General features: G+C 44.2%; 1 protein-coding gene across 7 annotated transcripts in view; it reads left to right on the top strand.

The window, feature by feature from the left end:
* The first annotated feature begins 11,699 nt into the window (after window positions 1–11,699).
* DHX30 (DExH-box helicase 30) overlaps window positions 11,700–18,239 on the top strand; it is a 31,369-nt gene continuing 24,829 nt past the window's right edge. For 3 of the 7 annotated variants that reach the window (XM_087867086.1, XM_045778507.2, XM_045778504.2), the window contains exons 1-4: window positions 11,700–11,911; window positions 13,754–13,848; window positions 14,544–14,650; window positions 15,547–15,601. In XM_087867086.1, coding sequence (XP_087723212.1) covers window positions 15,574–15,601 — 28 coding nt within the window. In that variant the 5' untranslated portion in view covers window positions 11,700–11,911; window positions 13,754–13,848; window positions 14,544–14,650; window positions 15,547–15,573. Of the gene's footprint in view, window positions 11,912–13,753; window positions 13,849–14,543; window positions 14,651–15,546; window positions 15,602–18,239 lie in introns of those variants that run through there. The other 4 variants (XM_045778510.2, XM_045778506.2, XM_087867085.1 and 1 more) reach the window with 2 other exon arrangements.

The raw sequence follows: 18,239 nt of genomic DNA, 5'->3' as shown, positions 1-18,239 counted from the left end.
GTGACTGTTGACTAATAGCCACTGCCACTAGAATTAATGTAATAAAGATTAAAGTAAAAGTGAAATCAACAAAACTGGGCAACTGGTCAGAGCCGAAGGTGCCCCCCTTTATGAATCCCTGTTCATCTTCTACTTCTTTTTTTCAATCTATTTTATTTTTTTAAAAGACTTTATTGATTTGACAGAGAGATCGAGAGAGAGCTTGAGCAGTGTGTGTGGGGGGGAGGGACAGAAGGAGAGGGACAAGCAGGGTCCCCACAGAGCAGGGAGCCCTTTGTGGGCCTCTATTCCAGCACTCCAGGATCATGACCTGAGCTGAAGGCAGACGCTTAACTGATGGAGCCACTCAGCCGCCCCTCACCTTCTGCTTCTTCTGTAAAGACTTAAAACAAAATCCAATAAGCTTGTAATAAAATAAAGACATCAGAGTGAGGAAAAGAGTGCTATCTGGTAACACACCTCCCAGACAGTGAACAAGCCATATGATTTTTCATGGTAACTGTTAGCCGGAAAGAGAACAGCCTTCCAACAACAGTAAAGACGTTAACTTGCATAAATCTAGCTGTCCTTAGAGCCTATGAAGGCTCTCTAGCTGCATATGTCCTATTTGAATCGTAGCTAAAGAATCTATATTCACAGAACATCTAACTAATTCCCATCAAGTAAGATGTGCAATCCGTAAAGGAGCTGGCCTCCACGTCTGCTGATCTACCAGGCACTTAAATACATTCTTGACAACTATTTTGAGTAGCTGAAATGCTAAGTGCTATAAAAATGTGGTTTTTTTTAAATTATTTATTTATTTGCGAGAGAGAGAGCGCGCACACACATATGAGAGGGGTACAGAGGGGGAGAGAGAATCCCATGCAGACTTCTGCTGAGCGTGGAGCCCCATGTGAGGCTCAATCTCACGGCCCGAAATGGAGAGTCCCACGCTTAGCTGACTGAGCCACCCAGGTGCTCCAAAAATGTTTTTTTTTTTAATTTGAAAATAATCCTTAGATGGAAGATTATATGTCAGTTCTGAAAGAAGCACATTCCTGACGGCGGAGACTGAGTACAGGGAAAACAGATTCGGTAATGAATGTTGCTGACCTCTAGTGCTTAATAGGAGAATTACATCTCCCACTCAAAAAAGACGCAAACAGCGCTGGTACCCAAGAAACCGCTGGTTGGCTGCTCATTGAGTTCCCTCGTGTGAGGGCAATAAGCAGGCAAGTTTACACCTTTTACATTCATTGTGATCATTGGCATGTTTTGATGCATTGCTGTCATCTTATATGTTTTTTTCCCTGTTTACCATGGTTTTTCTTTGCTTCCTTTTTCCCTCTCCTTGCCTTCTCCTTTCTCTCTCTCTCTTTTTTTTGGTAAGATTTTATTTATTTATTTTACAGAGAGAGCATGGGGGGTTGGAGGAGCAAAAGGGGGTGGGGAAAGAATCTCAAGCAGAGTCCCCACTGAGTGCAGAGCCTGACGTGTGGGGGTTGATCTCATGACCCTGAGATCATGACCTGAGCCGAAATCAAGAGTCTGACTCTCAACTGACAGAGCCACCTAGGCGCCCCAAAAATATTTTAGGCGCCCCTCCTCTCCTGCCTTCTGTTCAATGAATATCTTTTCTTTATCTCCCCTTGACTGTCTTGGAAGCTGTAAATTATATTTCTATTTGTTTAATTGTTATATATTCTAAATAAAATTTTCTAACAAAATCCTAAGTTATTTACTGTCTTTATCTTCCTCCTAATTAAGAACTGACTCCACCATCAGGGCTGACTCTTTCCCCATGGGCAGGGATAAATTCACAAAACGGTGTCCAGCTGTGGTCAGTGAAACATGAAAAGGAGTCTTTTGAATCTTCAGGAGAACGGTTAAACCCATCTTGCTAGAAACCGGAGGACAGGGCCTACTCTGGAGGTGGAAAACAGAAAAATGTTAAGAACCTGGGTCCCCTGAATCAGTCAAGTTGGCCCGCTGTACTTGAGGATTTCCTGTGATGTGAGACAATGCATGTCTGTATACTTTAAGCCAGGCTTCAGTCAAGGTTTCTGTTTCTTGTTGCTCCAAACATCCCAAATGACACATACTTTGTATTCTATTTTTACCTAAAATTTTAGTTCCGACTTTTATTTTTACATGCACACACACAAAAACTATTTTAATAGTCAATTGTAAATTAAAATTTACCGATATGTTTTTCTAATATTAGTTCATGTCATTGTTTATTTTATCCCACTCCTTTCCACTGGGTTAACTTTTCTTCTGAGAAGCACATTCTCTAGTTCTTTCAGTGAGGGTCACTGGCTGAGACCATCTCTTATTCATTAGGGAACTGAAAATGTATTTACCTTTTCCTCGTTCTAGCAAGAGTTTAACTGGATATAGAATTTGAAGTTGACAGTTATTTCTCAGCAAATTCCAGGTTACTCCATTGTCTGCTATCTTTTATTGCTGTGAAAAATGTTTGTTGTCAAATTGCTTTCCATTGTGAGTTTTGTGCCTTTTTTCTCTGGTAGCTTGCAAGATTTCTTTATTCTTAATGTTCTGTAGTTCCCTTGCACTTTGTCCAAGTGATTACTTTTATTTATCCTGCATGGCATTCAGTGTGCACATTTGTTCTGAGGATATGTATCTTCAATTCTGGAACATTTCCAAACATTGTGTTAAATGCAGTATTACTTCTCTGCAATCCCTCTAGGGTAATCTTTTGCAACTTATACACTTACATTGAAGTCCTTCAATCTAGTCTTCATGTTTTTTAATTGTTCTTTTTTTCTCTTAGTAATGAGCTATTCACTTAGAATACAATCATAACTTTCCAATTCACTAAACCTCTTCCCACTAAGACCTACCTAGAGTTCATGACATCTATATTTATTCGACAATTGCATTTTTAATTTCTACAATTTCCATCCAGTTCTTTACATATTTGTCACCTTTCCATTTCTTTTTGTTTTTTTTTTTAAAGATTTTATTTATTTATTCGACAGAGATAGAGACAGCCAGCAAGAGAGGGAACACAAGTAGGGGGAGTGGGAGAGGAAGAAGCAGGCTCATAGCGGAGGAGCCTGATGTGGGGCTCAATCCCATAACGCTGGGATCACGCCCTGAGCCGAAGGCAGACGCTTAACCGCTGTGCCACCCAGGCGCCCCCACCTTTCCATTTCTGATAACTTTTATTTCATAATTTCTTTTTCTTTTAAAATAGGTATGCTTCCTTTATGTCTTTGGATATTCTAAAACACATTAAGTTATTGTCCGGTTACTCCATTATTTTCATTTTAATTGCAGTGAATTCATCTCTTGATGCTGATTTGGTTGGTTCTTTCTTTTGGCTAGGTTTGCTTGTATGTTTTGAAAGCTTGATTTATAAACATCTCATGAATGGGGATTATTTCCCTACACATGAATCTCCTTCCCTGATGGTTTTGTGATAACATCTACTGAATCGTCCAGGAAACCCAACCAGAAAGAAGTTTTACATTTGTAACTTGAGACTCTGTTTCCACTATAAAATTTGGGAGACAGGAGATCCATGCACCAAGTGAGGGGTAGTTGGATTTAGGTCTGCATTCAATGTCCTACTTCCTAAGTATATAACTTCACATAAGCTACGTCTTCAGGAATGGATGGGCTGTAGATTTTTCCAATCTCTGTTAAGTTTAGGGAGCCCCATCTGAATTCCTAACTGCACGCAGTAATCTGGGGCCATTATCCCCATTACATGGGGGCACTTGTCCCCACCCACTCAATCATATTATCTTATAGATTATAAACTTCAGACTGCCTCTATTTCTGGATCCATAGCCCAGCAAGATTACAGCTCTGTTTCTGGTCAACATAAATGTTTATCTTGTTTTTGAATATGCATATGTAATTTTAATCTTTTATTAATTTTACTATGTGTTTGGAACAAAGGGAGTGGCATCAAAGTGTGCACAAAGCTACCCTGACCAGAAGTCAGTTTCATTCACGTTTTGAAAAAAGCCTATATGTTGGTCCTTTGGCAGTACCATGGTTAACAGTGATAGCTAAAAAGCAGCCTGGGGGGTGCCCAGCGGGCTCAGTGGGTGGAGCATGCTGCTCTCGATCTTGGGATTGTGAGTTCAAATTCCACATTGGGTGTGGAGCTTACTTGGGGGAAAAAAATCTTAAAAAAAAAAGCAGCCTGGAGCTATACATTCTTTTTCCAGTTTTACCAATAAATATTTTCTAAGATTGAGAATAACTGATTTGTACAATTTAGCCAATGATGTTAACTAGAGCTTTTGTCAGAAATAACTGATTTATAAGTGTTTACTACATATCGAAAAATGTGATACTCCACTATCCAAACCCTCCTATTTCTGCAGTTCGGAGCCAAAAAATTAACCCAAGGCTTTGAAAGAAGTCCACATATAAATGAAATATATTCATGTTTCAATGTTGCAGTGATACCAAACTTAAAATACTGATGCAAAGGACAGGGATAATTTTTAATTTACCCAAAGAAATTCATCTACATTTAAGTATTATGCAAATGACAGTAAGGATTTACTGGCCTTCCAAGGTATAAAATTGGTTTTGTGGTTGTGCCGAATAGAATGTTATAGAGACGCACTCTGGTATTATTACAAATGAAATGGTATGATATGATTAAAAAAATCTGGGGTGGTGGACATTGGGTCGCAGGTGTAGGTCTGGAATTTTAACGAATTTACAAACTAAACTAGTAGCTACTCTGTTACTATTTCACAGGTGCTGACAGAAGACACAAGACTCCTGGGTCAGACACAAAGGACTTCATCCACAGGAAAAGCAGTAGCCAGAGATTCCCATTGGTTTGTAACAGTTCCCTATGCCCCCATGTTTCCTGGGTGTGATACGAAAGCATTGACCATAGCTGTCTGCTCACATAGTGTCTCATTATCAGAAGAGAACACTGAGCTTGGAGGCTTCCATTTTTATAGTAAGTGGAAGTTAAGTCCGCCTTTTGTCCGAAGGGAGATAATACTTCATCCCTCAAGGATTCTTGCTGAAAATGTGACTCTGAGCAACAGCCCAGGTGAAGAGGAGCAGGTAGGGCGTTGAATTCTTGGTATATCCAACGAGAACCCTTAGGGACCCTCAGGGTCCGTGGCATAACAGATACTATCTCGTGACTTTGTGTATGTTTCAAATTATTATGGAATTACTATCTAATTATAATATAAAATAAATATACATTTAAAAAATAAATGTACATCTGAGTTTAATATATTTGAAAACAGCATGCATGGCTAGCTAGCACAGGTGTGTTAATGGCTACCATTATAACTAAATTTCTCTCTCAAGAGCCCTGCACATTTCATATGTTTTATAGTTATTTTTTTATTACCATAAAAGGAATACCTACTTTCGGCCACCCAATATCCAACAATATAGAAGAGTATAAAGTGAAAACTAAGAGACTCCGATTTAGCTGCACAGTTAACAGTTCTAATAGAGGGGTGCCTGGCTAGCTTGGCCAGTAGAGCGTGTGAGTCTTGATCTCTGGGTTGTGAGTCCAAGCCCCATATTGGGTGTAGAGCTTACTTAAAAAATTAAAAAAAAAACCAAACCCAGTTCTGTTATATTTTTGCAGAAATGTTCTAAGCTTACATAAGCATATGTATTAACACATGGTCTTTTTAAAAACACAGTTGGAATTATAAACATACAATCATAAAACATGACTTCTTAAACTCAACATTTCCTGGATATTTTTCAGTGTTTGCACTAATTCTTTTAAATTGCTGCACACTACTTCGTTTAATTGATGACATTATGATTTGTGTCCCCTCCAAATTCGTATGTTGAAACCCTAGCCCCCAATGTGACTGTGTTTAAGATAGGATCTTCAGGGGGGTGATTAAGGCTAAATGAGGTCATAAGAGTGGGACTCTCATCAGATAGGACTAATGTCCTTAAAAAAAGAACAGATACCAGAGACGTCTCTCCACAAGCACAGAGGAAAGGCGACGTGAGGGCACAGCAAGAAGGCAACCACCTGCAAGCCAGGAATAAAGGCCTCAGCAACTCTGGTAGCACCCTGACCCTGGACTTCTAGCCTCCAGAACTACGAGAAAGTAAATTTCTGTTGTTTAAGCCGCCCAGACTGGGGTATTTGTATTATGATAGCTGGAGACTAATGCAGATATATTCTATTCAATGCAACCAGCCTCTTTTTTTTTTTTTTAAGATTTTATTTATTTATGTGACAGAGAGACAGCCGGCGAGAGAGGGAACACAGCAGGGGGAGCGGGAGAGGAAGAAACAGGCCCACAGCAGAGGAGCCCGATGCGGGACTCGGTCCCCGCACGCCGGGATCACGCCCTGAGCCGAAGGCAGACGCCTCAACGACTGCGCTACCCAGGCGCCCCTGCAACCAGCCTCTTAATAAGGGATAGGTAGGGTTTTAAAAAATATATTACAAACAATGCAGCAGTGAATTTTCTTTTTTTAAAAAAAAGATTTTGAGAGCGAGTGTGCACGCTCTCTCAAGCAGGGGGAGGGGCAGAGGGAAAAGGAAAAGCAGACTCCCCACTGAGCAGGGAGACTGATGTGGGGCTCCATGGGGGGCTCCATCCCAGGGCCCTGGGATCATGACCTGAGCCGAAGGCAGACGCTTAACCAACTGAGCTACCCAGGCACCCCAGCAATGAATTTTCTTACATATATATGGGGTTATGCTTAGATAAACTCCTAGAATTGAAATGAGTCAAAGGGCATGAACATTTTAAATCTGATGCTGGCAAACTACCCTCTTTATAAGTACTACAATTTACAGTTCCCACAATAGTCTATGAGTGCTTGTCTCCCAGGTGAAGTGCCCATTCAGCATTTACTCAACAGGTACTTCTCAACAGTGCCAGATCCTGTGTAAGGTGCCAAGAGGACAGTGGTGACAAAGAATTAAATCCCTGCCCTCAAGACCTTTATTCTAGGGGAGAAACAAGCGATAAGTAAAGATAACATAAATAAATACACAAGGTTGTCTGGGGAGCTGTCTCTGAGATGACATCTGAGCAGAGACCCAGGTGAAGAGAGAAAACAAATCTTATAAATCACTTGAAGGAAGAATGCTAAGTGGGTTCCATAGTTTTAACTGTCTTAAAAAAATAAGCAAAGTTGTGGGGTGCCTGCGTGGCTGTCGGTTGGGCATCCAACTCTTGATTAAGGCTCGATTATGATCTCAGGGTTTTGAGATCGAGCTTGTGTCAGGCTCCACGCTCAGGGCGAGCTTGCTTGAGATTCTCTCTCTGTTACTCCTCCCACTTGTGCTCTAAAATAAATAAAATCAATAAATCTTAAAAAAAAAAAAAGGAAAGTTGCAATTCTACTCCTAGGTATGTACCCCAAAAATAAAAATAGGTGTTCCAACAAAAACATGTACACCAATGTTCACAGCAGTTCTATTCCCAATAGCCAGAAGGTGGAAACCCAAAAGCCCAGCAACATATGGAAAGGACAAACAAAATGGAATATTATTCAACCATAGAAAGAAATGAAGTACTGGGGGTCTGTCTGGCTGGCTCAGTTGGGACAGCATGCAGCTCTTGATCTCAGAATTGTGAGTTCGAGCCCTATGCTGGGTGTCGAGATTACTTAAAAATTAAAAAGAAAAAAGAAAGGAAGCACTGACACATGCCACAAAACAGATAAATCTTGAAAACACAATGTTAATTGAAGAAAACCCAGATATAAAAGGCCACGTTATATGATTTCATTTACATGAAATATCTGGAATAAGAAAATCCATGGAAACAGAAAGCAGATTAGTTGTTGCCAGGGGCTGTTGCTGGGGAGGGTGGGAGGAGGATGGGGAGTGACTGCTTAATGGGTACACATGGGGCTTCCTTTTGGGGTAATGAAAATGTTCTGGAACTAGATAGTAGTGATGGTTGCACAACATGTACATGTACCAAATGTCACTGAAACGTACACTTTAAAGTGGTTAAAATGTCAAATTTTATGTTAGGTGTATTTTGCCACAATAAAAGATAGAACATTAAAAAAAAAAAAAAAAAGCAAGGCTGAACTTTCTCTTCCTAAACCTAAGGGTCATTTGAAATGCATTTTTTTGCTCACGTCCTATTCATGCCCAATACCCATTTTCTATTGTATTATGGATGTTAAAAAATTAATCAGTAAACTCTCTTTGCATATTAAGTGAATTAATTTCCCACCTTAATAAAAACCAGAGTTTATGGAATTTTCCATATTTACAGAGAGATCTGAATAAGCACCAGTTACTGCAAATAGAATCCTTTTTTTAAAAAAGATTTTTTAAAGAAGATTTTATTTATTTATTTGAGAGACAGAGATAGTGAGAGAAAACAAGAGCAGGGAGAGGGAGAAGCCAGTTTCCTGCCAGCAGGGAGCCTGACATGGGGCTTGATCCCAGGACCTTGAGATCACAACCTGAGCCGAAGGCAGGTGCCCGACTGACTGAGCCACCCAGGGAACCCCCCCCCTTTTTTTTTTAAAGATTTTACTTATTTATTTGAGAGAGAGTGAGAGAGATTACAGAAGGCGAGGAAGAGGGAGAAGCAGATTCACTGCTGAGCAGAGTCTCATGTGGGGCTTGAGCCCAGGACCCTGGAATCATGACCTGAGCTGAAGGCAGATGTTTAACTGACTGCGCCACCCAGGCACCCCTGTAAATGGAATTCTGTCTAGAGTAATGAAATTTCAAGAATTGAAATGGCCTAAAAAGCCATCTGGTTCAACTTTGTTGACTTAAGAATCTTCTAACTCTACAGTATATTTTGCCAAGTAGCCTGCTTTCGCTCTGACAAAGCACAGAAAGGGAGTATTTAGCCTTTTTTGAAAACTTACTTTGAAGTACCCACAAAATTACCTTAGTCTGGGGCAATAAACATAAGAGGGAAAAATGCCACTCAAACTAGGCAACTGAATTAGAGTTTACAAACGAGACTATTGACAGAAAGTGGGGGCAGGTTTAAAGGAATTCAAGAAATACCGTGGGGCTAGCAACACAGAATTTCCTGCAGGCACATAGGAACAGAAGCTTAGATGTGTGAGAGAGCTCTTCGGTCCCACTTCTTGTGGCTGTAGATCCCACGACAAAAATTATGTTCTTCTTCCACCCTATTTGCTGCGGCTTGATGGCCTTGGTTACAAGTTCTACTTCAATACATAAAATAAAATTGGTTCTACCAACACTTCAACCTTAAGAAACTGAAGAAAAGGAACCTAAGTAGGATGAGTCCACAGGACGAGAATCTGATGGAGGGAAGCCATTATCCAAACACTCCTTGGAGCACTTACGTGCATTGAGACCCAAATATAACTCCAAGAGACCGGCGTGCTAGTTGGGCAAGACAGATCAAAGCTATACCTTGGGGAAGAATAAACGACCAGAGGGCCTTACATGGTCTGAGGAAGCAGAGGAGTTTCTAGGCAGAGATGTTAGCCAAGAGTGAAGTCTAGGGACTGGACCCAGGAAAATAAGGTAGTGATAAAGAAATGAGCAGGAAACAAGAGGGGAAATATATGGGAGAAAGGGAAAAAGACACTCCCAGCATTCACCTTATCATAAAGTGGATCACTTTATCAACTTCACCAGATACAACCATTAAGAATAGTTGAAAGCTCAGGAAAAAGGAAAGGTCCTTCAGAAAGAAGACTACAGGGGCGCCTGGGTGGCACAGCAGTTAAGCGCCTGCCTTCGGCTCAGGGCATGATCCCGGCGTTATGGGATCGAGCCCCACATCAGGCTCCTCCGCTATGAGCCTGCTTCTTCCTCTCCCACTCCCCCTGCTTGTGTTCCCTCTCTCGCTGGCTGTCTCTATCTCTGTCGAATAAATAAATAAAATCTTAAAAAAAAAAAAAAGAAAGAAGGCTCCAAGGAGAAAATCTGCAGCAAGGAAAAGCAGTACGAATGTTCCACTTGTGTCTTTTTTGCAGGGCTTCCCCTAGGTTTTAAGACTTGTTCACATGCTTTTCTCATTCTATCAGAACATCTTTTGCAGTAGGGACCACATCTTCATCACTTAATGTTCCCAACAGCATTTCAAACATACTCTGTATGAAGCGGAATCCATCGTCTTCTCCGACTGCCCTGCCCCTTCATTATGGTAACAGTGCGCAATCCTTGCAGTCCCCTGGCACAGATCTGTCACCTCTCCACATACCTGTGGCTAGGGCTCAGCCTGGCGCTTTACCATCACCCTGTCATACCTCTTCCTTGCCTTTTTCACTCCTGAGCACAGTTGAATCCCTCAGTACCTCTCATCTCATTAGTACCCCAGCTTCTATTTTTCCAGCCAATCTTCCCCTCACACTTTTAGAATAACCTTCCTCAAAATCGACGGTTATTTTACTTTCCTACTTAGACCTGTAAAAATAACGTCTTAGGAAGAGTAACTGCATACAAATAAAGTCAACATCCCTCAGCGTAGCATTCCCACCTATACTTTGTTCCATCGCCTCTAAAGCCGGTACACATATCCAACCCTCCCGTCACAGCAAGCTACCGCATATTCTTAGAATTTGCCTTTTGTTCCACTGGCTGTCTTTGCTTCTGTGGTTCCTTCTCCTTGATTCTGCCATTAACTATTCCTTTCTCTCAACCCTCTAACACTTGATACCTCCTCTCCAGCATTTATCACTTTCTTTTTGCCTCACACAATGTTTTCACCTTGTCTACCAGGCCCTAAGCCCCTCGAGGGCAGCTTGTTGTATCCTCAAAACCTGCTTCTAACAATTGCTCTACAGTTCACTCAAGTTTATCTGTACAGGGATCATTTCCCATCCCCCATAGCCCAGCACCATGTCCTGCTCAGAAAAGGAAATAATTATTTGAATGAATGAATGAATGCTGCTCCACGCTCACCTCCCCCACCCTTCGGTCCAATGTAGAGAGAGAGGGGGAAAAAAAAAAAAACAACTTGTTGCATTTAATTGCTTGGACAAAAATGACGGGATATGGCACTAATTCTTCATATATCCTGGAAGGCCACGTTTTAAAAGCATGTTCTAGGTCGTTCCAGCTGTAAAATCCTGACCCAGCCTCAGAGCAACCCCAACTGAGTTCTTTCCTTTTGAAGTTGGATTCCACCGAACGCCCACGGGAGCCTGATCTAGAGGACCGCGGCACTTGACAGGGACCATGCCCTCTGCTCACTTCCGAGGCCAGGGAGCGGGGCCCAGACCTCCAGAGCCGCCCAGCGGCACTCGGACCAGCAAGTGCCACCTTGTCCTTTCTCCCACCGTTGTACAGTTTACAACGTGCCATCGCGTTGGTCTCCTAACAATGTCGTGAGGCAGAAATTCTCACCTCCCTACAGAAACAGAAGATCGGAGGGGAGATGGAGAGGAGAAGAGGCGTGGCCACGGGCTGTGGCGGGGAAGGCGGGTGAGGTCCGGAGCCCGAGCAGGATTTCGTTCGCGGTTCAGCCCTGACTGGTCGGGGGCCGCGGGGCGGGGGCGCGAGGGCCCTCCCGCTCTCACACTGCCGGATGCTGAGGCGCTGCGAGGGGGCGCCGTGTGGGGCCCGGGCCCCGGCAGCCCAGACCCGCTCCCTCGGCGGCCCCACAGCTGCCCGCGCGCCCACCCCCTCGGTAGCTCTGCCGGAAGTCCCGCCTGCGCCCGCCACGGCCGCCCCCCATTGGGCCCGGCGCCGGGGTCTCGCCGCGGGTTGGCCGCCCAGCGGCTTGAGCCCTGGGAGGCCACTGCGAGCCCCGGGTGGGGGACCCGCCGGAGACCCGCTCAGACTCCGGGTCGGCGCGGGAGGCGGGGCGGGGAACGCCGGGGCGGCCGGCGGGACTTCCGCCACGGGACCCGGAAGGGGCCGCGCCGCCGCTGGTGGGAGTTGTAGTCCCGCTGTGGTTGGGGGGGCCCGCGGCTCATGCGCGGTGCACCGAGGCTTGTTTCACATCTGTAACAACAGGTGAATTGGGCTTTTTATTCTCCCCTTTCGTGTCCCCTTGAGGAGCTTGCCGTGGCCGGGGGTGGTCGGCGCGAGGAGGGGCCCGGGTCCGACCGCCGGCTTGGCGGAGAGTGGGGAGGAGAAGCGGGCGGGCCCGAGGAGCAGGCCGGGCATCCTAGGCCTGCCCGCGAAGCCGGCCCGGCCGAGCCGTGGGCAGCCAGGCCTCGGCCTGCCGTTGCCATGGAGCCTGGGCGGGGGCGGGGGCCAGGCCGGTCCGCCGGGGCGGGCCTGGTAGCCAGGGGCTCCGCGGGGACCGCGGGAGAGGCCGCTTCATTGGCGCAACGACGCCTCCGCCTCAGGGGATGCTCGGTTCCCCGAGGCAGGGCCTGGAGGAAGCCCCCGGAGTGCCCCGGGACCTTTGTCTGTCCCCCGTGCCGCCTGGACCGTTCATCCAAAGGGAGGCCTGGTGCATTCTGGCCCCCCTGGTTTGCCCCTTTTTGCACCGACCTTGTCACTGGGGGAGGCCAGGGGGTGAGGTGTTCTTTGTTTGCTGGTGGTGACTTGCCCCATTTCGCAGGGGAAGACCTAATGCATGTTGGGTCCTTTGTTTGCAGTGAACTGGAGTCCCAGGGGTCCTCAGAACCCCCAAGCCCGGAGTATGGCGTCAGCATGCTGTCTAGCTAGTCCTCGTGTAGCAATATTGGTCACCTTAATTGTGATATTGCAAGACAGAGATTGTCCCACTTTGCAATCCCAATTCACAGGGGCTTGCCATACACTGTAGCAGGTGGACTGCAGATGGCCAGGTGCAGACTCTCAAACTGTTTTTGACTGCAACTTACTGGCCAGAGGAAAGGAGACATTGTGTGATGGTTTCCCTTGCAGTTTCTTTGAAAGCAATAAAGCCGCTCTCATTGTGGGTCTTGACCATATACAATTTACACTTAAATCTTGGAGTGTTGGAGTTTCCAGGACGGACACCTCTTTTCCTGATAGCATTTATGATAGTGCTCTTTATTTGTAGAGCTGTTGAAGATGCAGGAAATACATACTTTGCTGCATTTTTTTTTACCTGTGTAGGTTGTCCGTTTATCTCCAGAAGATATTTATTCTCCAAGTGTTTTAACTTATGTAGCCATGGTCTGAAGTTTATCAGTTGGACCATCTTGCCCCTTTCAAACTTTATATCACTATAAAATATTATTTCCAGTAATGAACCATGGGACATCTAGGCAACAGCATGGTATCACGGAAGTAAGAAAAATAGTGTAGTATAAGCTTGTAAAGCTTTGGAGTCCAGTACCTAACTGCAGATTTCCATTCTGTCCTGAGGCAGCTGTGGGATCTCGGGCAAGTTGTGTAACTTTCTCTGGGAAAATCTGCCTCCATTTCCTTCTCTGGGAAAGATAATTTCAACCTCCCTGGGTAGTTGCATAGATTAAGTGCTGTAAAGTCTAGGGAAGTGCTTTGTGAACTATAAAAATGTTGTTATTTTAGTTCAGTTGTTATTTTCCTAATCTGAAAGAGCTTCTTTATCTACCTTATGGGATTAGAACTCAGAACTGAAGGGGATTTTGCACTGGGCTTGGAGAAAATGCTTTCAGGACTGCAAACCCCTCTTTACCATGACATCTCTTTCTTGGTATCTTACAGGTGCTGGTATAGGGCAGCTCACAATTTGATGGGTCTTGAGTCTGTCATGGCAGGTCCTGAAGTGAGGCCAGTGTGTCCAGTGTGTGCTTCATGCCATTAACAAAACTCGTCCTTGTCGTTAGAGTTAGTAAATGGGTTTCAGTGGTGTGCAGCAACTTTATTTGCCCCATGGGGCCCATCACTTTAGTGACCCAGCCTTGTATTTTTTAGGAGGAGGCCCAGCCTCGTGATGAGGAATAGCAAGGAGAGAATTCAGCTCCAGTTCAAAAGCCTACAAAATCTGAGACTGTCACTGCTCGTGTAAGGTAAGTTGATTTAGCCATGCACACAGAACAGAGGCGGACCTCATACTCAGCCACGCTGTAAAGCAAAGGCACGTATTAAATCCATTTGTGACTGTCTTGGAAGAAGGGTGTCATTTTTAATTAGTCATTACGGAATCTCTCTGTCCTTGAATTGTCCCATAGTGACTCTACCTGGAGTTAAGTGGTGTTTCATTATGCAAGAACTCTTGACATAATATTATTTTACTTGTCTTTGAATTATTTAAGAGCAACTCTGAATCATAAAAGTTTCCAACATAATTATATTTCAAGGACATATATTTCAAGAAAATATATGTCAAGAAAACCTTTCTTTTCAATCTCTATGGCATGTTTTAGAGCTCAGTAAACTATCTCTAAAACATCCTATCTTGAAAATCATACATATTTTAAGACTGATACAGGAAAAGATACTGTTATGTGAGCCTTGGAGAGGGTCGGGGGGCTTTTTAAAAGCAAAGTAGTCTGTTTACAAGCGAATTAATTTACTTTCTTAGCAAGAAAGTATTGTCTCTTGAATAATAATCACTTAGATGGTTTAGATTTTATAGTATTGCAGGTTTTTCTTTAGGATTAGAATCTCAAATTACACCCTTTTTCTTTTAATTTGGAGAGAAGGAGTCTATAGAATGTAACTTCTTAAAGTGAATTGTATCATTGTTGATATTGTATTGAAGTTTTCTCTCTGAGCGACCATAACCTATCGGCTGAAATTTCCGGCATCCCTGGGGGAGAGGAGGCCATCAGGGCAGACCTGCTATGGACCTGAAAGATTCAGCCCCAGGTCAGCCCTCCACCCCCATCTTCCCGCCATTTGAGAATTAGACGGGAAAGCAGTCAGGAGCAGGAGTGTAGGCCCTATTAGACTCCTTGTAATGTTGGACAGTATCCTGGTTTGCTAAAACATTGTGTAGATGTTTTTAAACTGAGGCCACATAAGGTTACGGCACCAACCCCGGAGCACTACATTATTAAAAACATCTATAAGTGAGTTTGAGTGTTTTTGAAAACAAAGTCATTAAACCAGCGGTGTTACTTATCTGTGTGTGTGTGTGTGTGTGTGTGTGTTTTAAGGTTCTAGGTATACTCTTCAATTAAATGAACGAAATGTACCAAAATTTTTGCCCAACAGTTGAACTTTAAGTTGATATTTGTTATTTAATAGACTCCACCATGAAAAGCTTTTTATTTTGAATTATGATACAGTTACTCTTTGATACTGCATCAAGTCCCATCCCTAGGGGCTTGACTGGGTTTTGTGAAAGACCAGTAAGCTAGTCTGTCCATAGAGTAGTCATCAGTCCCGTTCACTGATGCCACATGAGAAAAGGGGTCTGTATAGAATTTCCTTCCTTTCCGGAAGTCCCAAGAAAATTGCAAGTATTGTGATGAGGTGGAAATATGTCTCTCAGGATGAAATGCATCTCGTTCTGTTGAGCAGGGTTCAGGGCGTTTAGGACAGAGAAAGAAGAAAGCTCTCAATGAGAAAGAAACAAAAGCCATATAATTAGAGTGGAGATGGCCCTTGCATCCTTAAGACTGGGAACAGCAGTTGGGGCTTATTAGTGAAGAGCTTCATTTTTCTTGACTTCTGGACAGCGCTCTCTGTGTTATTGAAGTCTTCTCTGTAGGATTCTGGACCAAGAATAGTAACCATTGCCTCACAACCCCCCTTCTTAGGATTCCAGCTTTCCCTCCTGGCCAGAAATGTTCAGCCTGGACTCATTCAGAAAAGGTAAGAACGTAGCTGTGCGTGTGACCTCATGCCCTCCCTCCCTGTGACGGGCAGTTGTGAGGGCTGTGGAGATCCCTTACCAGTGTGGAGCCCTAGACCCCTTCTTTGCATGACTTACCGAAGTCCTTTCTCTGCCTTCCCCTTGCACGGTGCTTATAACCTGTGGCTGAGTCCTTGGACGAGTCCCTGTGTTCATTTGCTGCTCCTCCCCCGAGTATCCTCTCACACGTACTCACTGCTCATTGGATTCCCAACTGTTTTTCTAAGCCAGTGTTTTACACCATTTCCTCCACGAACCACTCCTGATTCTACCAGCCAAATAACAGTCTCTCCTCTCTCTGACTTTCCTCAGCACCTTATCGGTACGCTCTTGCGCTTAGTCTGTTCTGAACTAATTGTCACATCCCTAGACTCGAAGCTTCCTGCAGCCAGGGCCTGTCATGCTCCTTTACCATTTGTGGCACCTGGCACAGTCTTCTGCACAGGGTAGGCCTCAGCAAACGCTGGGGAAAGTGGATCGAGTCATTGCTTTATTAGTGGTCATAGAAACTGTGGCAAGTTTTAGAATCCATGCTTTCCAGCAAATGGGGTGAGAGGATTGTCAGAATTGAACCATGGCTGGGCTGTAGGGTAGCCTTCATTCCTGCATAGAGGAAGTGCTCTAGCCGGTGAAGCCTTCAAGGACCACATTCCAGAGGGCTGTGCGTATCTTAGGAGCATGACTTTCCTCCTCTGACGGAACATGAGTAAAAGGCCTGTTATCTCTGTTGATGCTGACTGTGAGACTCCCGTCTGAGCGTATTTTACAAATCAGTGAGAACTGTAATAGACCTTCCAAAACCGCTGATTGAAAAGGTCCTCCTCTGGGGGCCCCAGGCTGGCTCAGTCGGTAGAGGATGTGATTCTTGATCTCAGGGTCGTGAATTGGAGCCCCGCATCGGGCTCCACACTGGGTGTGGAGCCTACGAAAAATTAAAAAAAAAAAAGGTCTTCCTCCCCATTGTGTGTCCTCTCCCACTTATGATCCTAAAGGCATGGAAAACCTTGGCGGAGCGGTGTCCTGTTGAATGGGGTCAGGAGGAGGGCTGGATGTACCAGGGCTCGGAACAACGTTTCTGCCTCCTTTTTTGTTTGTTTTATTTTTAAGGATATTTATCTATCTATCTATCTATCTATCTATCTATCTATCTATCTATCTATCTGACAGAGCAAGGAGAGAGCACAAGCAGAGGGAGTAGCAGAGGGAGAGGGAGAAGTAGGCTTCCCGCTGAGCTGGGAGCCCAATGTGGGACTTGATCCCAGGACCCTGGGATCATGACCTGAGCTGAAGGCAGACGCCCAACCGACTGAGCCACCCAGGCGCCCCCTCCTTGTTTGTTTTTAGCTACTCCGTGTGTTTTCATATTGCATGAAAAAATTAATCTCTATCATTCTGGTTTCATTGGTTAACTGACTGAAAAGGGAAACACTGGGTTTGAGATTAGTGTGGACAGCACATTTTGAGCTGAAAATTAAGTACACTTAATTGCTTTGTGTTTACTTATTAATCAGTGGGCTTTGTTGTCCACCCACTTGTGAAAGTTGGATGAAAATAGGTTCTCTCGTGGTGGGAGTGTCTGAATGAACAGCACTGATTTTGTAAAGAGATGGAGAGCGCAGTAAAAATCATAATCGTCCTTTTTGCTGTGTTATTTCACTCCCACATGTTAGGGAGATGGTACCAGGTGAGAGAGTTGTGGCAAAATTCCTTTAGAGCATTTGTGATTTTCCTTTCTCAGCCGGGGATTGATTTGTTCGAGAGGCTTTTCATCAGGAGTGACGTTGTTAGCATTCAGTCTCATGGGAGCCAACATAGCCTCACTGTGCAAAAATTCTGGAGCCAGATGCCTGGTTCACATCACACTTCTGCACCCTTGCTGACCAAGGCTGGAGGCAGGTGACTGGGCCGCTGTGCCTTCATTTCCTCATGATGTAAGTGGGCCAGATCTTAGTACCTGCCTCACAGGGTTGTTCTAAGGATCAGATGAGTTAATACATATAAAGAGCTTAGAACAGGGCCTGACACCTGGTAAATTCACAATCTGTGGTATTAAGTAGCTTCAGGACGTAATAAGCAGACATAGTCTGATTTGGGGCCTTGCTTTCCACACAGGTAAGTGTTATATTCTTACCAACAAGCATTTTATGCTTGAAGGTCTCAGGGAAAACCATTAATCAGAAAGAGTTTACTGCCTTGAATATTTTCCTTCAGGCAAACCTGCCTTTTCTTTTCTGACTGTAAGGCCGAATGCCCTTTCCTGTCTTCTGAATGCTAGTATCACTTGTGGTTTGCACCATGACCTTGGCAATTGGTCATGTGTGGCCTTGTGACATTTTTATTGTTGTATAGGACTGTTCTTTATCTCTTATCTAGTTTTTATGTTTCTTTGCTCCTCATGATGAGATTATGAGCTCCCTAAGGTGTCATGAATCCTGAGAGGAAATGTCACATGGCGTCAAGCTTGAGTCAGACTCTCTGGGGTTCGTATCTGGTTCCCATTAACACTAGCAAGGTGTTAACTTACCCGATCCTGTTTCCCATTCCCTATCTTCAGAGGTATAGTGAAGATTAGAGATAATATAGGAAAAGCGCTTGGCT

This window comes from Ursus americanus, chromosome 14 (assembly GCF_024610735.1).
Source record: "Ursus americanus isolate L20-20 chromosome 14, mUrsAme1.1.p, whole genome shotgun sequence".
NCBI classification, from domain to species: domain Eukaryota; kingdom Metazoa; phylum Chordata; class Mammalia; order Carnivora; family Ursidae; genus Ursus; species Ursus americanus.
This window is presented reverse-complemented; position numbering and strand designations above follow the sequence as displayed.